The following is a 20,016-nucleotide window of genomic DNA, read 5'->3' on the forward strand; positions in this document are numbered from 1 at the left end:
GTCACTGTGTCACCGGCTCATGTCCCCAGGGTCCCCAGGGTCCCCGTGTCACTGAGGTCACTGTGACAATGAGGTCACTGTGTCACCGGCTCGTGTCCCCAGTGTCCCCAGCCCTGTCCCTGGTGCCAGCGGCTCAGCTGTCCCGGTGTCCCCATGGCCCTGCTGTGCCCAGACCTTGTCCCCTCCTTGTCCCCTCTGTCCCTGTCCCCACCCCGTGCTGGGGACATGGGGGGGCCTCATGGGGGGGCGGGGACAGGAGGGACAGACGGACAGGAGGGACAGACGGACAGACGGACAGAGGGGACAGGAGGGACAGACGGACAGGAGGGACAGAGGGACAGGAGGGACAGACGGACAGAGGGACAGGAGGGACAGACGGACAGGGGGGACAGACGGACAGGAGGGACAGAGGGACAGGAGGGACAGACGGACAGAGGGACAGGAGGGACAGACGGACAGGGGGGACAGACGGACAGGAGGGACAGAGGGGACAGGAGGGACAGATGGACAGAGGGACAGGAGGGACAGACGGACAGATGGACAGAGGGGACAGAGGGACAGACGGACAGAGGGACGGGGGGACAGAGGGACAGAGGGACAGGAGGGACAGACGGACAGATGGACAGACGGACAGACGGACAGAGGGGACAGAGGGACAGACGGACGGGTCCCCTCAGGGCTGGGGACAGCGATGGCCGCAGGGGGCGGGGCCATCGAGACCACCCACGGTGTCACCCCCGTGTCCCCCCAGGCCCCGCCCTGTCCCCCGTGACCCCCCGGTGACCCCGCACTGTCCCCAAGGGGGCGTGGCCTCCTCCCTTCTCACCCAATCAGCGCCCGGGACCCCCGGGGTGGGCGTGGCCTCCGCAGCGCTGGGCGTGGCCTCTCCTGACACGGGGGCGCGGCCGCCGTTCCGCAGCGGGGTGGGCGGTGACCAATCAGCGCCGCGCGTGGGCGGGGCCGTGACCGGCGCCGCCCAATCGGAACCCGCGCTGCGGCGCGGCGGCCAATCAGGCGCGGGGGGGCGTGGCCTCGGCGGCGGCGGCGATGGCGGAACGCGGCGCCCCCCGCGCCCCCCCCGGGCCCGGAGCCCCCCCGGGGCCCCCCCCGGGCCCCCCCGCGCCCCCCCCCGGCCCCGGGGCGCCCCCGGGCCCCCCCCCCGGGCCGGTGCACATGAACCTGTTCGCCACCTGGGAGGTGGATCGGAGCTCGCCCAGCTGCGTGCCCAGGTGAGGGGCGCGGGGACCCGGGACACCCCCAGGGACCCCCCGGACCCCCAGAGACCCCCCCCGGGACCCCTCAATCAACGGGACCCCCCCCCCGGACACCCCCGGGACACCCCCCAGCCACCCCCGGGGAGCCCTCAATCAACGGGACCACCCAGGGACCCCCCCCGAACCTCCCCGGGACCCCCCCAGGACCCCCCCAATCCTTGGAACCTTCCAGGACCCCCCAGTCTCCCCCCAGGACCCCCCAATTCCCGGGACCCCCCGCGACCCGCCCAGGAACCCCCAGATCCATTTTGGGGCTGGGGGCGTCCCAGGAGGGTCCCAGGGCTGTCAGATTTTGGGGCTGGGGGGTTCCTTGGTGGGTCCCAGCCCTTGGGCTTTGGGGCCCGTTTATTTGGGGAGGGGTCTCTGTATTTTGGGGGGGGGTCGCTGTGTTTTTGGGGAGGTGTCTGTGTATTTGGGGGGGTCTCTCTGTGTTTTTTGGGTCTCTCTGTGTTTTTGGGGGTCTCTCTGTGTTTTTGGGGTCTCTCTGTGTTTTTGGGGAGGTCTCTCTGTATTTTGAGGGTCTCTCTGTGTTTTTGGGGGGTCTCTGTGTTTTTGGGGGGTGTCTCTGTGTTTTTGGGGTGTCTCTGTGTTTCGGGGGGGATCTCTCTGTGTTTTTGGGGGGGGTCTCTGTGTTTTTGGGGGTCTCTCTGTGTTTTTGGGGGTCTCTCTGTGTATTTGGGGGGTCTCTCTGTATTTTGGGGGTCTCTCTGTGTTTTGGGGGAGTCTCTCTGTTTTTGGGGGTCTCTGTATTTTGGGGGTCTCTCTGTGTTTCGGGGGGGATCTCTCTGTGTTTTTGGGGTCTCTCTGTGTTTTTTGGGGGGGTCTCTGTGTTTTTGGGGGTCTCTGTATTTTGGGGGGTCTCTGTGCCGACGCCCCCCGGCCCCCCCAGGCTGTTCAGCCTCACCCTGCGGCGCCTGGCGCTGCTCCGGGAGGTGCCCAAGGACCGCGGCTCGGTGGTGATCGCTGTCAAACTGCAGGTGGGGGGGTCCTGGGGGGTCCTGGGGGGTCCTGGGGGCTGCTGGGGAGGTTTGGGGGGTCCTGGGGGGGTCCTGGAGGGTTCTGAGGGCGTCTGGGTGGGGGTCTAGAGGGGTTTGAGGGGGTCCTGGGGGGATTCTGGGGGTTTGAGGGGTCTGGGGGAGTTTTGGAGGGGTCTGGGGGGCTCCTGGATGGGTCTGAGAGGGTCCTGGGGGGGTCTGGGGAGGTTTGGGGGGGTCAGGACAGTCCTGGAGGGGACCCCAAGGACCCTTGTGGGGGTCTGGGGGTATCCGTGGTGTGGGGGGGGGGGGGAGGGGATGCAAAGTCCCTTATTTTGGGGGGGGGGGCGGCTCCCATCGAGTTCCGTGTTTTGGGGGGGTCCCCGTGGGGGTCCCGCCCCCTCCCCCAGGGCTCCAAGCGGATCCTGCGCTCCAATGAGATCCCACTGCCCCCCGGGGGCCCCCCCGAGACCGAGCTGCAGCTCACCTTCTCCCTGCAGGTACGGGGGAGCCCTCACCTGGGGAGCCCCCGGGGGCAGCGACACCCCCAGAGCCCCCCAAAACCGCCCCAAAACCGCCCCAAAACCGCCTCAAAACTGCCCAAAAACCGCCCCAAAACCGCCCCAAAAACTGCCCCAAAACCGGCCCCAAAACCGGCCCAAAACCGGCCCCAAAACTGCCCAAAAACCGGCCCAAAAACTGCCCCAAAACTGCCCCAAAACTGCCCCAAAACCACCCCCAAAACCGCCCCAAAACTGCCCCAAAAACCGGCCCAAAAACCACCCCCAAAACTGCCCCAAAACCGCCCCAAAACCGCCCCAAAAACTGCCCCAAAACTGCCCCAAAACTGCCCCAAAACTGCCCCAAAACCACCCCCAAAACCGGCCCCAAAAACTGCCCCAAAACCGCCCCAAAACTGCCCCAAAACTGCCCCCAGAACCGCCCCAAAACCGCCCCAAAACCGCCCCAAAAACTGCCCCAAAACCGCCCCAAAACCGCCTCAAAACTGCCCAAAAACCAGCCCCAAAACCGGCCCCAAAACTGCCCCAAAACCGGCCCCAAAACTGCCCCAAAACCGCCCCAAAACCGGCCCCAAAACCGCCTCAAAACTGCCCAAAAACCACCCCCAAAACCGGCCCCAAAACCACCCCCAAAACCGCCCCAAAACCGCCCCAAAACTGCCCCAAAACCGGCCCCAAAACCACCCCCAAAGCTGCCCCAAAACCGGCCCTAAAACCGCCTCAAAACTGCCCAAAAACCACCCCCAAAACCGGCCCCAAAACCACCCCCAAAACTGCCCCAAAACTGCCCCAAAACCGCCCCAAAACCGGCCCCAAAACCGGCCCCAAAACCGGCCCAAAAACCACCCCCAAAACTGCCCCAAAACCGCCCCCAAAACCGCCCCAAAACCGCCCCCAAAACCGGCCCAAAAACCACCCCCAAAACTGGCCCCAAAACCGCCCCCAAAACCGGCCCCTAAACCGGCCCCTAAACCACCCCCAAAACCGCCCCAAAACCGCCCCAAAACCGCCCCAAAACTGGCCCCAAAACTGCCCCAAAACTGCCCCAAAACCGGCCCCAAAACCGCCCCAAAACCAGCCCAAAACCGCCCCCAATGCTGCCCCCAAAACCGCCCCAAAACCGCCCCAAAACTGCCCCCAAAACCACTGCCAATGCTGACCCCAAAACTGCCCCAAAACCTCCCCCAAAAACTGCCCCAGAACTGCCCCCAAACCCGTCCCCAAACCGCCCCAAATCCGCCCCAAACCCGTCCCCAAACCGCCCCAAAACCGCCCCAAAACCGACCCCAAAACTGCCCCCAATGCTGCCCCAAATGCTGCCCCCCCTTCCTGCACCTGCCCCAGTGATGCTTTTTTTCCCCTTTTTTCCCCCTTTTTTCCCCTTTTTTCCCCTTTTTCCCCCCTTTTTCCCCCTTTTTTTCCTCTTTTTTTCCCCTTTTTTTCCCCTTTTTTCCCCTTTTTTCCCCCAAAACTCGCCCCCCCCGGGGTCAGTGACCCCCCCAATCTGTCCTTGACCCCCATCGGTGTCACTGCCCCCCCCCCCAGGGGTCAGTGACCCCCCCAAATCCCCCTCCCCAAACCCGCTCTAGGTGATGCTACAGCCCCCAGCCCCCCCTTTTTCCCCCAAAATTCGCCCCCCCGGGGGTCCCTGACCCCCCCCCCCCAAAGATCAGTGACCCCCCCGTGTCCATGACCCCCCAAAGATCAGTGACCCCCCCGTGCCCCCCCGCAGTACGGGCATTTCCTGAAGCGCGACACCAACCGGCTGCAGGTGATGCTGCAGCGCCGCAAGCGCTCCAAGCACCGCCCGTTCCTGGGCTGGAAAACGCTCGCGGTGGGGCTGATCAACCTGGCCGAGGTGGGGGGCACGGGGAGGGGCCGGGGGGGCCTGAGGGGGTTCCAGGGGGGTCCTGAGGGGGTTCCAGGGGGGTCCTGAGGGGGTTTGGGAGGGTCCTGAGGGGGTTTGGGGGGGTCCTGAGGGGGTTTGGGGGGGCCTGAGGGAGTTTGGGGGGTCCTGAGGGGGTTTGGGGGGTCCTGAGGGAGTTTGGGGGGTCCTGAGGGGGTTTGGGGGGTCCTGAGGGAGTCTGGGGGGTCCTGAGGGGGTTTGGGGGGGTCCTGAGGGGGCCGGGGGGAGCCTGAGGGGGTTTGGGGGGTCCTGAGGGCGTTTGGGGGGGTCCTGAGGGGGCCGGGGGGAGCCTGAGGGGGTTTGGGGGGTCCTGAGGGCGTTTGGGGGGGTCCTGAGGGGGTTTGGGGGGGGGTCCTGATGGGGTCCCGGGGGTTTGGAAGGGGTTCCGGGGGGCTGAGGATGGTTTGGGGGAGGCTGGAGGGGATTTTGGGGAATTTGGGGGGGGGAGCTCAGGGGGCTTGGAGAGTCCTGGGGGTGTTTTGGGGGGGGTCTCAGGGGGCTGGGGGGGTCCTTGGGGGGATTTGGGAGAGTCCTGGAAGGGTTTGGGGGGGTCCTGAGAGGTTCTCGGGGGCTGGGGAGGGTTTTGGGAGGGTCCTGGGGGTGTTTGGGGGTGTCCCGGGCGGTTTAGGGGGGTCCTGGAAGGGTTTGGGGGGGTCCTGAAGGGGTCCCGGGGGGTTGGGAGGAGTCTTGGGGCTTGGGGGGGGTTTGGGGGAGGTTTGAGAGATTCTTGGGAGGGTCCTGGGGGTGTCCCGGGGGACTTGGGGTGCTTGGGGGGGGCTCAGGGGGCTGGGGGGTCCTGGGGAGTTCCTGGAGGGGTTTTGAGGGGGTCCTGGGGGGTTTGTGGGGGTCCCGAGGGGGTCTTGGGGATTTGGGGGGTCACAGAGCCCCGGGAGAGGCTGAGGGGGATTTGAGTGTGGGGGAGAGAGGGGTGGGGGCATTGGGGGAGGTTTGGGGGGGCCTGGGTGGGTCTGGGTGCCCCATGGAGGGGTCGGGGGGGTCTGGGTGCCCCATGGAGGGGTTTGGGTGCCCCGGGGGGGGTCTCCAGGTGCCCCCTCCCCAATTTCTGCTCCCCCCCCCCCCAGGTGCTGCAGCTGCCCAGCGAGGCGGGGCCGCCCCAGGCCCTGGTGCTGCACCGGGCGCTCACGGAGCCGCTGCCGGTGGCCGAGGTCGGGGTGGTCGCGCTCTCGAGCCAGCCCGTGGAGGCCGAGGGGAAAAGCAAAGGAGCGGGTGGGGAACGGGGACACCGGGAACGGGGAACGGGGACACCGGGAACGGGGAACGGGAACCGGGAATGGGGAACGGGAACCGGGAATGGGGAATGGGGAACGGGGACACCGGGAATGGGGAACGGGAATGGGAATGGGGAACGGGGAACGGGAATGGGGAATGGGAACCGGGAATGGGAATGGGGAACGGGAATGGGGAACGGGAATGGGGAATGGGGAACGGGGACACCGGGAATGGGGAATAGGAATGGGGAATGGGGAACTGGGAATGGGGAATGGGAATGGGGAATGGGAATGGGGAATGGGAATGGGGAATGGGGAACGGGAATGGGGAATGGGGAACGGGAATGGGGAATGGGAATGGGGAATGGGGACACCGGGAATGGGGAACAGGAATGGGGAATGGGGAATGGGGAACGGGGAACGGGAATGGGGAACAGGAATGGGGAACGGGGACACCAGGAATGGGGAACAGGAATGGGGAATGGGGAACGGGAATGGGGAACGGGGAACGGGAATGGGGAACGGGAATGGGGAACGGGAATGGGGAACGGGAATGGGGAATGGGGAACGGGAATGGGGAACGGGGAATGGGAATGGGGAACGGGAATGGGGAATGGGGAACGGGGACACCGGGAATGGGGAATGGGAATGGGGAACGGGAACCGGGAATGGGGAACGGGGAACGGGAATGGGGAACGGGGACACCGGGAATGGGGAACGGGAATGGGGAACGGGAATGGGGAATGGGAACCGGGAATGGGGAATGGGGAACGGGAATGGGGAATGGGAACCGGGGGGAGAACGGGGAGGGCCCCGGGGAACGGGGGAACGGAAGGGGAAAGCAAAGGGAGCGGGTGGGGAACGGGAAGGAGGCACCGGGAGGGGGCACGGGGAGAACGGGGGCAATGGGGAGCATGGGGGGCACCGGTAACGGGGGGGAGCGGGTGGGGAACGGGAACGGGAACGGGAACGGGAACGGGAACGGGGGGGGCACGGGGGGTTTGGGGGGGTTATGGGAACGGGAACGGGGGCACAGGGGGTTACCGGGGGCTGGGGGGGCGGAATTGGGTCTGGGGGAGGTTTTCGGGTGCTGGAGGAGCGCCCAGAGGGGCTGGGAAGGGCACAGGGCATTGGGGAGGGGTCCCCAGTGGGTGCTGGGGGGGCACTGGGGGGGTCCTGGGTGCCCCCCCACCCATGGGTGCCCCCCTCATTCACCCCCCCAACTTTTCCCTTTTCTTCCCCTTTTTTCTGTATTTTTTTCCCCCTTTTTCCCCCTTTTTTCTGGCCCCTCCCGGTTTCCCCCCCTCCCATTTTTTTGCGCCCCCTCCCCATTTTCCCACCCCATTTTTGGGGTCCCCCCCGTCCCCAGACCGCTCCCCGGACCTGGACCAGGACTCGGAGGAGGATGAGGAGAGTTTCTCCTCGGAGCCCGAGGGCAGCGATGATGCTCTGCCGGGCCAGGTGCGACCCCTCCCCACATTCCCAACCCCCCCCTTCCCCCCCCCCAAATTCCAGCCCCCCTGACCCCCCCCGCCCCCCCAGGACCTGTTCGATGAGGAGGAGGAGCTGCCCAAGGGGAAGAAGCCGAGGAGGAAGGGCCCGGGGGGCGCCAGGGTGAGGGGGGGGCGCGGGGGGGAGGGGGCCAGGGTGGGGGAGGGGGCCAGGGTGGGGGAGGGGTCCCAGAGGATTTGGGGGTACCTGGGGGGGGGGGGGATGGAGGATGGGGGAGGGGCTTTTGGGGGGGTCCCAGTGGGGATGGGGGGTCCCGAGGGGATCCCGGGGGGTTTTGGGGGGTCCCGGGGGTTTGGGGGGTCCCAGGGGGGTTTTGGGGCGGTCTCGTGGATTTTGGGGGTGTTTTGGGGGTATTTTGGGGGTGTTTCGGGGGTCCCGGGGGTTTTGGGGTGTCCTGAGAGGGTTTTGGGGGGGTCTCGGGAGGGTTTGGGCGGTCTCGTGGATTTTGGGGGTGTTTTGGGGGTGTTTTGGGGGTCCCGGGGGTTTTGGGGTGTCCCTGACCCCCTCTCCCCCCGCCCCCCCAGCACCCCAACATCAAACAGAAATTTGTGGCGCTGCTGAAACGGTTCCGAGTGTCTGAGGAGGTACCGGGGACAGGGGGACACAGGGACAGGGGGACACAGGGACAGGGGGACACAGGGACCCAGGGGTGGCCCTGGCGGTGACAGGGGGGTGTTGGTGTCCCCAGGGAGGTGACAGGGGTGTCCCCAAAGGGTGACAGTGCCATGGGGTGTCCCCAGGGTGGCTTTGGCCTGGAGCACAGGTCCCTGGGGAGGTGTCAGGATGTCCCCAAGGGGTGACAGTGACACCAGGCTGTTCCCAGGGGGGTGACAGGGGTGTCCCCAGAGGGTGACAGTGACACTGGGCTGTCCCCAGGGTGGCTTTGGCCTGGAGCACGTGTCCCCAGCCGTGGCCGAGGACCTGGACGCTCTCTACGATTCCCTGGAGATTTTCAACCCCAGCGACAGCGGAGCCGACCTGGACGACACCGACAGCGTCCTGAGCACCCCAAAACCCCGGCTCAGGTCAGGGGCACCCCAAAACCCCACTGAGCACCCCAAAGTCCCACCCTGAGCACCCCAAAACCACCCTGAGCACCCCAAACCCACCCTGAGCACCCCCAAAACCCACCCTGAGCACTCCAAACCCACCTTGAGCACCCCAAAATCCCACCCTGAGCACCCCCAAACCCAGGCTCAGGTATGGGGCACCCCAAAATCCCACCCTGAGCACCCCAAACCCACCCTGAGCACCCCCAAACCACGGCTGAGCTCAGGGGGACCCCAAAACCCCCCGGGCTCCTCCCCCAGGTGACGGCGCCACCTCCCTTGGGTGACCCAGTGTCCCCAGTGCCCCCAGTGCCCCCCAGTGCCCCCCAGTGTCCCCCAGTGTCCCCAGGTGCCCCCCAGTGTCCCCAGTGCCCCCCAGTGCCCCCAGTGCCCCCAGTGCCCCCAGTGTCCCCCAGTGTCCCCAGTGCCCCCCAGTTTCCCGTGTCTCTGGGTACCGGTGGCACTGGTGCCATCCCTGTCCCCGGTGCCATCCCTGTCCCCCCTGTCCCCTCCTGTCCCCTCCTGTCCCCTCCTGTCCCCGTGTCCCCCCCAGGCCGTTCTTCGAGGGTCTCTCCCAGTCGAGCTCCCAGACCGAGATGGGCACCGAGAGCCCGGCCCCGGTCAGTGCCGGACTGGGAGCACTGGGAGGGAATGGGGGGGACTGGGAGGGAACTGGGAGGGACTGGGAGGGACTGGGAGGGGATTGGGAGGGAACTGGGAGGGACTGGGAGGGATTGGGAGGGACTGGGAGGGAACTGGGAGGGACTGGGAGGGACTGGGAGGGAACTGGGAGGGAACTGGGAGGGACTGGGAGGGACTGGGAGGGAACTGGGAGGGACTGGGAGGGACTGGGAGGGACTGGGAGGGACTGGGAGGGAACTGGGAGGGACTGGGAGGGACTGGGAGGGACTGGGAGGGAACTGGGAGCGATTGGGAGGGACTGGGAGGGAACTGGGAGGGATTGGGAGGGACTGGGAGGGACTGGGAGGGAACTGGGAGGGACTGGGAGCACTGGGGGGGATTACTGGGGGTCACTGGGACCACTGGGCAGTTACTGGGAGCACTGGGGGGGTCACTGGGGGGGTCACTGGGGTTTTCTGGGGGGGGTCCCAGACATTTTTGGGGTCTCTTCCCCTCCCCCAGGCAGAGCCGGGGCCCCGCAGCGGCCGCAGAGCCCCCGAGGAGGGGCCAGACCCCGAGGGGCTGGTGAGACCCCCACCCCAAAACCCCCAAAATCCTAAAAAACCTCCCCAAAATCCCCCAAAACACCTCCCAAAACTGCCCCCAAATCTGCTCCAAAAATCCCCCAAAAAGTACCCCAAAAACCCCCCAAAACTGCCCCCAAAATGCCCCAAAACTGCCCCTAAAGTTCCTCAAAACCCCCCAAAACTGCCCCCAAAACTGGTCCCAAAAACGCCCAAAACTGCCCCAAAAATGCCCAAATGAACCCCCACAAAATCCCCCCAAAATTCCCCAAAACCGCCCCCAAGCTGCCCCTAAAACCCCCCAAAACCGCCCCCAGAACTTGTCCCAAAATCCCCCAAAACTACCCCAAACCCCCCCAAAAATGAACCCTCCAAAATCCCCCCTAAATCCCCCCCAAAACAAACCCCGAACACCACAAAACCCCCACCCCAAAATCCCCCCAAACTTCCCCCACCCCGAAAAAGGACCCCCAGAACCCCTCACCCCAAAAGAGTCCCAAATTTTGGGGTTCCCCATCTCGATTTTGGGGTTTTTCCCCCCCAAAAGCCCCCAAACATTCATGCCCCCACCCCGGTTTTTGGGGTTCCCCCCCGGTTTTTGGGGTGCCCCCCGGTTTTTGGGGTGCCCCCAGCCCCTCTTTGCCCCCCCAGGACCCCCGGGGGGACCCCGAGCCCCCGGCAGAGCCCGGGGGGGGCCCCGAAAAGTTGAAGACGCCCCTGAAGGGGAGCAAGGGGGAGGCGGCGTCACCCCGGTGAGAGACCCCCCCCAAAATGGGGACCCCAAAATCGGGGACTCCAAAATCGGGGTCCTAAAGGGGGATTTGGGGTTCCAGAGTGGGATTTGGGGTCCCTGGGGGGGATTTTTGGGGCCCCTGAGGGAGGGGATTTGGGGTCCTGGGGGGTTATTTTGGGATTTTGGGATTCCCGAGGATATTTTGGGGTCCTCGGGTGTGTCGGGAGTCCCAGGGATTATTTTGGGGTCTCGGGGTTTATTTTGGGGTCCCCGTTAGGTTTTGGGGTCCCGGGGGGGGGTTTGGGGTGCAGCGCTGTCCCCACAGGCCGGACGGGGGGGTTATTTTGGGGTCCCTGTTGGGTTTTTGGGGTCCCGGGGGGGTTTTGGGGTCCCTGTTGGATTTTTGGGGTCCCGGGGGTTATTTTGGGGTCCCGGGGGTTATTTTGGGGTCCCGGGGGGGTTTTGGGGTCCCGGGGGGGTTATTTTGGGGTCCCGGGGGTTATTTTGGGGTCCCGGGGGGGTTTTGGGGTGCAGCGCTGTCCCCGCTGTCCCCCCAGGCCGGACTTGGGGGCCCCCCCGGGCCGGGGGCGCAGGGGAACCCCCCTGAGGGAGCGGGGGCTGCCCCGGGGGGGCCCCGGCGAGAGGAGCCCCGAGGGAGAGAAACCCCCCGAGGGACCCCCCCCCGCACAGGTGACACAGGACAGGGGACAGTGGGGACAGTGGGGACAATAAGGGGACAATGGGGACGGGGGGGGACAATGGGGACAATGGGGACGGGGGGGACAGTGGGGACAATGGGACAGTAAGGGGACAATGGGGACGGGGGGGACAGTGGGGACAATGGGACAGTAAGGGGACAATGGGGACGGGGGGGACAGTGGGGACAATGGGACAGTAAGGGGACAATGGGGACAGGGAGAGGACAGTGGGGACAATGGGACAGTAAGGGGACAATGGGGACGGGGGACACTGAGGCCATTGGGGGGACGGTGGGGACAGTGGGACAGGGGACAGAGGGACAATGGGGACAGCAGGGGACAAGGGGGATAGGAGGACTTTGGGGAGACAGTGAGGACAGGGGACATTGTGGGGACATTGTGGGGACATTGTGGGGACCATGGGGATGAGTGGGACAATGGGGACATTGGGGGGACATTGGGGGAACAGGAGAGGACAGTGGGGCCATTGTGGACACTGGGGACACTGGGGACACCATGGGGGGCACAGGGACACGGGGCAGGTTTTGACAAGGGGGACACAGGGGGATGGGGACATGGGGACCCTGGGGGGGGGGACATCGAGGTGGCCCCATTTGCTGGGGGGGGGCAGGGAGGGGACAGCAGAGCTCTGAGCCCACCCTGGGGTGTCCCCAATTCCCCCCCGCTCCCCCCATCGGGGCTTTGGGGGTCCCCTCACTGTGGGGGTGTCCCCAATTCCCCCCATCGGGGTTTGGGGGTCCCCTCACTGTGGGGGTGTCCCCAGCTCCCCCCATCGGGGTTTTGGGGGTCCCCTCACTGTGGGGGTGTCCCCAATTCCCCCCATCGGGCTTTGGGGGTCCCCTCACTGTGGGGTGCCCCCCCAGGGCCCCCGGCGCGCGCTCTGGGAGCAGCTGGGGGCGGCGCTGGGCCCGGAGCCGGGGCTGCCCGAGAGCATCGTCCTGGTCAGCACCGGGGAGTGGCAGGGACAGGTACGGGGGGGACCCCGGGAAATGGGGGGAGCACCCTGAAATATGGGGGGGGTAACCCTGAAATATGGGGGGGGAGCACCCTGAAATATGGGGGGGGTAACCCTGAAATATGGGGGGGGAGCACCCTGAAATATGGGGGGGGTAACCCTGAAATATGGGGGGGACACCCTGAAATGGGAGGAAGGGGGGGGGGGCACCCCAAATTTCGGGGGGGGTCACCCCAGAGACCTCAAAATGGGGGGGGGGAGACCCCAAATTGGGGGGGGGCGGCCCTAAATGGGGATGGGGGGGAGGGGGGGCAGTTTTGGGGGGCCGGGCTCCCCTCGGGGGGGTCTCTGACCCCGGGCCCCCCCCCCCCGCCCCCCCAGTGGGTGTCGGAGCTGCTCCAGGCCCAGGGGGTGCCCGTGGTGGCCGCGGCGGGGGGGGCGGAGCTGCAGGCGGCGCTCGGGGCCATCCTGACCCGGATCCAGCGGCTGTGAGTGACCCCCCCAACAGAGACCCCCCCCCAAATATGGGGGACACCCACAGAGACCCCCCCAAATATGGGGGACACCCCCAGAATATGGGACACCCCCCCGAGACCCCCCCAAATATGGGGGACACCCCCCGAGACCCCCCCCGCCGAAATACGGGGGACACCCCCTCAGAGACGCCCCCCAAATATGGGGGAGACCCCCAGAATATGGGACACCCCCCCGAGACCCCCCCAACCCCGAGACCCCCCCCGCCGAAATACGGGGGACACCCCCTCAGAGACGCCCCCCAAATATGGGGGACACCCCCCCAGAGACCCCCCCAAATATGGGGGAGACCCCCAGAGACCCCCCCCAAATACGGGGGACACCCCCCGAGACCCCCCCCGCCCAAATATGGGGGACACCCCCAGAATATGGCACACCCCGTGAGACCCTCCCCAAAATATGGGGGACACCCCCCCGAGACACCCCTCACCCAGAAAATCTGGGAACCTCCCCTCCAAAATTTGGGATCCCCCTCCCCACCAGTCCCGAAATCCCCCCATGGATCCTTCTGGAACCTCCCCTTCCCCGCCCCCCCCGATATCTGGGGACCCCCAAACCCCGGGGACCCCCCCCAAATCTGAGATTCCCCCCCCAAAAAAAGTCCCAGGACCCCCTCCCAAAATTGGAACCCCCCCTTCACCTGTCCCCTCACCTGTCCCCTCACCTGTCCCTGTCCCCACAGGTGCCACCTGTCCCCTCACCTGTCCCCTCACCTGTCCCTGTCCCCACAGGTGCCACCTGTCCCCTCACCTGTCCCCTCACCTGTCCCTGTCCCCACAGGTGCCACCTGTCCCCTCACCTGTCCCCTCACCTGTCCCCTCACCTGTCCCTGTCCCCACAGGTGCCACCTGTCGCCGCTGCCCCCCCGGGTGCTGAAGGTGGCGGCCGTGGGCGGGGCCGGGTACCACGGGAGCCTCCTGAGGGCCTTCGTGCGGCACCTGGGCACACCTGGGGCACACCTGGGCCCCCGCGGGCCCGACTGGCTCGGCCTCCTGCGCTTCCTCATCGTGCCCCTGGGTACCGGGGCACAGCTGGGCACAGCTGGGGGACATGGGGGACACACCTGGGCACACCTGGGGCACAGCTGGGGGACATGGGGGACACACCTGGGGCACAATCTGGGGGCATGAGAGGCACCTGAGGGGCATGGGGGACACACCCGGGGACATTGGGGCACATCTATGGGGTGCGTGTGCGTACCTGGGGGTACCTGGGCACACCTGGGGGCGTCTCTAGGCACACCTGGGCACACCTGGGGCACACCTGGGTGCTCTCTGTGCCCACCTGTGGCTGTCCCCGTGTCCCCAGGTCCCCACCCCGTGGCGCAGCACCTGGGCACCCTCGATGGCCGCTACGGCTCCGCCTTCCTGGACCCGCCCTGGCGGGAGCTGTTCACCCGCAGCGAGGCCCCGCCCAGCGGTACGGGGACACCTGGGGACACCTGGGGACACCTGGGGACACCTGGGGGAACCTGGGGACAGCTGGGGACAGCTGGGGGAACCTGGGGACACCTGGGGGAACCTGGGGACACCTGGGGACACCTGGGGACAGCTAGGGGCACCTGGGGACAGCTGGGGGAACCTGGGGACACTTGGGGGCACCTGGGCACACCTGGGGACAGCTGGGGGCACCTGGGCACACCTGAGGGCACCGGGGGGGTGTGTGTGTGTGTGTGTGTGTGTGTGTGTGTGTGTCACCTCCTGTGCCCCCTGTGTCACCTCCAGGGACACCCCGGTGTGTCCGGGGGGGGGTCCCAAGGTTATGGGGGGTCCCCGTGGTGTCCCTGGGGGTGTCCCTGGGGGTGTCCCCGGGCCGTCCCCAAGTGTCCCCCCGTGTCCCCGCTGTCCCCAGAGCCGTTCAGCGTCGCCGGGCGCATCCTGTCCTTCGTGGCGGGGGCGGGGGTGACGCTGCCGCTGCCGGTGGCCGAGGCCATGCTGACCTGCAGTGACAAATTGTGAGTGACACTGGGGGACATCGGGGACATCGGGGACACCGAGGGCATTGGGGGGACACGGGGACGTCGGGAGGATTGGGGACATCAGGGATTGGGGACATCATTGGGGGCATTGGGGACGTTGGGGGGACATTGAGGACATCAGGGGATTGGGGACATCATTGGGGCACTGGGGACGTCAGGGACATTTTGGGGACATCAGGGGGACATTGGGGACATTCTGGGGTTGGGGACATTGGGGGACGTGGCGGATATGGGTGGGGACACGGGAGAGGTTGGCGGGAAAAGTGGGAGGACACAATTGGGGGACATTGGGGACACGGAGGGGACACGGAGGGGACACGGGTGGCAGGCAGGTGGTGGCACCTGGGCACCGGCTCCCCGTGATGTCCCCAACTGTCCCCAACTGTCCCCAGCCCCGACGAGGACTCGTGCCAGAAGTTCGTGCCCTTCGTGGGGGTGAGAGCGGGGAGGGGACACCGGGAGGGGACACGGGGAGGGGACACGGGGAGGGGACATCAGGGAGGGGGACACGGGGAGGGGACATCAGGGAGGGGACACCGGGGAGGGGAAATGGGGAGGGGACACCGGGAGGGGACACCGGGAGGGGACATCAGGGAGGGGACATCAGGGAGGGGACATCAGGGAGGGGACACGGGGAGGGGACACCGGGAGGGGACACTGCACGTGGCACTGGGAGGGGAAACCCTGTCCCCAGGCCAGGGGTGGCACCTGAGTGACACTGGGGGGGGGGGGGGGGTCACAGCCCTTGGGGACAGGAGGTGACACCAGAGTGGGCGGGGGGGGGTCACACTGGGGGGGTGGCACTGGCGGTGACACCGGGGCAGGGACGCAGCCCCTGGGGACAGAGGGTGGCCCTGAGTGTCCCCAAGGTGTCCCCAAGGTGTCCCCAAGGTGTCCCCCCCCCCGCAGGTGGTCAAGGTGGGCCTGGCCGAGGATCCCCCCCCCGCGCCGGGTGAGTGGCTCTGCCCCCCCCCCCTTTGTCCCCATTGTCCCTGGGTGTCCCCATCCCCTCTCCCCCCCTTTGTCCCCATTGTCCCCGGGTGTCCCCATCCCATCCCCTCCCCCCCCCTTTGTCCCCATTGTCCCCATTGTCCCCTCCCCGTCCCCGCCCCCCTTTGTCCCCATTGTCCCCGGGTGTCCCCATCCCCTCCCCCCCCCTTTGTCCCCATTGTCCCCGGGTGTCCCCTCCCCATCCCCTCCCCCCCCCTTTGTCCCCATTGTCCCCGGGTGTCCCCATCCCCTCCCCCCCCTTTGTCCCCATTGTCCCCGGGTGTCCCCATCCCCTCCCCCCCCTTTGTCCCCATTGTCCCCATTGTCCCCTCCCCGTCCCCGCCCCCCTTTGTCCCCATTGTCCCCGGGTGTCCCCTCCCCATCCCCTCCCCCCCCCTTTGTCCCCATTGTCCCCGGGTGTCCCCATCCCCTCCCCCCCCCTTTGTCCCCATTGTCCCCTCCCCGTCCCCGTCCCCGCTGACGCTGCCCCCCCCGCAGGTGACGGTGACCCCGAGGGGCCCCCCCCGGGCCTCGCTGTCCCCTCCACGTCCCCCCCCGCGGGGGGAGGGGTCGGGGGGGGTCCCCGCGAGGCCGCGACCCCCCCCGCGTCCCCCTCCATGGCCGGGGGCACCCCCGGGTGAGACCCCGACCCCCCGGAATGGGGGGGGTGGATTTTGGGGGGGGGGCCTGGGATTTTGGGGGGGTCCTTGGGTGCTTTGGGGAGGGGTCCCTCCGTTTTGGGGGGGGTCCCTGGGTTTTTTGGCGGGGGAGGGGTCCGTGGGTATTTGGGGGGGGCTCTCTGGGTATTTTGGGGAGGGGGTCTCTGTGTTTTAGGGGTGTCTCGATTCCCGGGGGGTCCCTGGGTATTTTGGGGGGGTCCCTGTGTATTTTGGGTATTTTGGGGGGGGTCCCTGTGTATTTTGGGGGGTCTCTGGGTATTTTGGGGGGGTCCCTGTGTATTTGGGGGGGTCCCTGTGTATTTTGGGTACTTTGGGGGGGGTCTCTGGGTATTTTGGGGGGTCCCTGTGTATTTTGGGTATTTTCAGGGGTCCCTGTGTATTTTGGGTATTTGGGGGGGGGTCTCTGGGTATTTTGGGTATTTTGGGGGGTGTCCCTGTGTATTTTGGGGGGGTCTCTGGGTATTTTGGGTATTTTGGGGGGGTCCCTGTGTATTTTGGGTATTTTGGGGGTGTCCCTGCCCCCCTCTCTAATTCGGGGTGTCCCCCCCCCCATCGCAGCCCCTCGGGGGAGGCTCTGGGGCTGCAGGTCGATTATTGGGGAGGGGTCGCTGCCCCCCCCGAGCGGCGGCGGGGGGGGAGGGGGAGCGGCGCGAGGGGGGGGGTCCCAAGAGCAGCCTCAGGGGCACCTTCCGCTCGCTGCTGGTGACGCGGCTGCCCCCCCCCGGGGACCCCCCCGGCAGCACCCTGGCCATGACCCTGGTCAGCCGCGAGAAGAACAAAAAGGGTGAGGGGGGACCCCGAAATTGGCATCTGGGGGTTTGGGGATTTGGGGGGATTTGGGGGGATTTGGGGTTTTGGGGGGATTTGGGGTTGGATCCTGGTCAGCCGCGAGAAGAACAAAAAGGGTGAGGGGGGGGGACACCCCAAAATTGGCATCTGGGGGTTGGGAATTTGGGGGAATCTGGGGGGATTTGGGGCTGGACCCTCATCAGCTGTGAGAAGAACAAAAAGGGTGAGGGGGGACCCCCCAAAATTGGCATCTGGGGGTTGGGAATCTGGGGGGATTTGGGATTTTGGGGGGATTTGGGGTTCGACCCTGGTCAGCCGTCAGAACAAAAAGGGTGAGGGGGGACCCCAAAATTGGCATCTGGGGGTTTGGGGATTTGGGGGGATTTGGGGCTGGACCCTCATCAGCTGTGAGAAGAACAACAAGGGGGGGGGGGGCAGAAATTTTGGGGGTTTGGGGGTTTTGGGATTTTGGGGATTTGAGAATTTGGGATTTTGGTGGTTGGGGAAATTGGGAATTTGGGGGGATTTGGGGCTGGGATTTTGGGAATTCAGAAATTTGGGGGGTTTGGGAATTGGGGGGACTGGGACACGGGAGGGGTACACAGAGGGGATTGGGGGGGTTTGGGGAGTTTGGGGGAATTTGGACCGATTTTGGGTGGGTTTGGGGCTGGTTTTGGGGTGAATTTGAGATGGATTTTGGGGTGGGTTTGGGCTGTTTTGGGGGTGAAGTTGAGCTGGATTTGGGGTGGATTTTGGGCTATTTCAGGCCTGTTTGGGGGCTGTTCTGGGGTATTTTGGGTTGGTTTTAGGGCTGGTTTTTGTCTCGTTTTGGGGCTGGTTTGGGGCAGTTTGGGGCCGTTTCTGAGCGGGTTTTTGGGGCGGATCCGGCCCCTTTTGGGACCCCCCAGTGCCCGCCCTGTTCAAGCGGCCCCGCGAGCCCGACAAGAGCCGGGGGGTGGAGGGGATCACGCGGCTGATCTGCGCCCCCCGCCCCCCGCCCGCGCTGCTCAGCGGTGGGTGAGGGGCACCCATGGGGGGGGAGGGGCACCCATGGGGGGGGGAGGGTGGGGAGGGGGCACCCATGGGGGGGGGAGGGGCACCCATGGGGGGGGGGGAGGGGCACCCATGGGGGGAGGGTGGGGGAGGGGCACCCATGGGGTGGGTGACCCCCTCATGGGAATCCCCCAAATTTGGGTGACTGGGGGGGGGGGTGTCACCCATGGGTGGGGGAGGGGCACCAAAGGCGAGGGAGGGGCACCCAAGGGTGGGGGCGACCCTCAGGTGGGAATCCCCAAAACTTGGGGAGGGTTTGAGGTAATTTTGGGGGCGGGGCTTCCGGGGGTGGGGTTGGGGGGGGGGAGGGGGGAGGGGTCTATGGTGGTGGTTGGGGGGGAGGGGTCGGGGTCCCATGGGTGCCGCCCCTCCCCCCCCCGCAGTGACCGTGGATGGCACCCAATGGGACGACATCAAATTCTTCCAGCTGGCGGCGCAGTGGCCGTCGCACGTCAAACACTTCCCCGTGGGGCTCTTCGGGGGGGGCAAAGCGCCCTGACCCCCCCTTGGGACCCCCCGACCCCCCCTTGGGACCCCAGACCCGCGGGGGGAGGGGTCCCCATCGCTTCTGCAGCCTCCTTGTGCCACCGCTCCCCCCCCAAAAAAAAGTGCCACCAACCCCCCGAAAGTGTCACCAAACCCCCCCCCCAAAGTGTCACCACCCCCCCCCCAAAGTGTCACCAAAACCCCCCCAAAGTGTCGCCAACCCCCAAAGTGCCACCAAACCCCCCCAAAGTGTCACCAACCCCCCAAAGTGCCACCAACCCCCCCCCCAAAGTGCCACCAACCCCCCCCCAAAGTGTCACCAACCCCCCCAAAGTGCCACCAACACCCCCAAAGTGTCACCAACCCCCCCCCCAAAGTGCCACCACCCCCCAAAGTGTCGCCAACCCCCCAAAGTGCCACCAACTCCCCCCAAAGTGCCACCACCCCCCCCCAAAGTGCCACACCCCCCCAAAGTGTCACCAACACCCCCAGTGTCACCAAACACCCCCAAAGTGCCACCACCCCCCCAAAGTGTCGCCACCCCCGCCCCTCCCCCCAAACCCGCCCGTGGTTCCCACGCCCCTCCCCCCCCCAGTGCCAAATCCGTTTTTTTTGGGGGGGGTCGGGTCTCACCCCCTCCCCCACCCCGCACGCGCACAGCCCCGACCCCCCCCGGCCCCCTCCCCCACCCCCGGCTCGGAGCCCCTCCCCCACCCCCGGGCTGCGGGGGGGAGGGGTCGGCGCGGGGGGGGCTCAATAAAGGCTCCGAGAGCCGCGAGCGCCTGGAGACAGCGGGGACAGACAGGGGGACAGACAGGGGGACAGACAGGGGGACAGAAGGGGACAGACAGGGGGACAGACACGGGGACAGACAGGGGACAGACAGGGGGACAGACAGGGGGACAGACGGGGGGACAGACAGGGGGACAGACAGGGGGACAGACGGGGGGACAGACAGGGGGACAGACAGGGGGACAGACATGGGGACAGACGGGGGGACAGACGGGGGGACAGACGGGGGGACAGACAGGGGGACAGACGGGGGGACAGACACGGGGACATGGGGACAGACAGGGGGACAGACAGGGGGACAGACACGGGGACAGACGGGGGGACACACGGGGACACGGGGACAGACGGGGGGACAGACATGGGGACAGACGGGGGGGACACGGGGACAGACAGGGGGACAGACACGGGGACAGACGGGGGGACACGGGGGGGACACAGGGACAGACAGGGGGATACGGGGACAGACAGAGGGACACGGGGACAGACGGGGACAGACAGGGGGACACGGGGATAGACACGGGGACACGGGGGGGACAGGGGGACACGGGGGGGACGGGGACGGGGTGGCAGCAGTGACAGCGGTGACACAGGGGTGACACGGGGGTGACAGAGGTGATGGGGTGGCACAGATGTGACA

At 66.7% G+C, this 20,016-nt stretch overlaps 1 protein-coding gene across 1 annotated transcript; it reads left to right on the plus strand.

Annotated features, from left to right (window-relative positions):
• The first annotated feature begins 1,125 nt into the window (after positions 1 to 1,125).
• Positions 1,126 to 18,703, plus strand: PACS1 (phosphofurin acidic cluster sorting protein 1). The gene is given in 25 exon segments (XM_066570634.1): positions 1,126 to 1,229; positions 2,164 to 2,251; positions 2,659 to 2,748; positions 4,502 to 4,627; positions 5,758 to 5,902; positions 7,274 to 7,365; positions 7,447 to 7,518; positions 7,941 to 8,000; positions 8,293 to 8,441; positions 9,019 to 9,085; positions 9,609 to 9,671; positions 10,322 to 10,422; positions 10,961 to 11,093; positions 11,986 to 12,090; positions 12,459 to 12,565; positions 13,453 to 13,628; positions 13,920 to 14,030; positions 14,463 to 14,565; positions 14,982 to 15,024; positions 15,499 to 15,541; positions 16,078 to 16,216; positions 16,818 to 16,890; positions 16,893 to 17,043; positions 17,957 to 18,061; positions 18,485 to 18,703. Coding segments are annotated over 25 exon segments (2,514 nt in total). The 5' UTR covers positions 1,126 to 1,173; the 3' UTR covers positions 18,601 to 18,703.
• The last annotated feature ends 1,313 nt before the right edge of the window (positions 18,704 to 20,016 follow it).

The sequence above is a fragment of the Molothrus aeneus genome, unplaced genomic scaffold (genome assembly GCF_037042795.1).
Source record: "Molothrus aeneus isolate 106 unplaced genomic scaffold, BPBGC_Maene_1.0 scaffold_30, whole genome shotgun sequence".
Lineage (NCBI taxonomy): Eukaryota > Metazoa > Chordata > Aves > Passeriformes > Icteridae > Molothrus > Molothrus aeneus.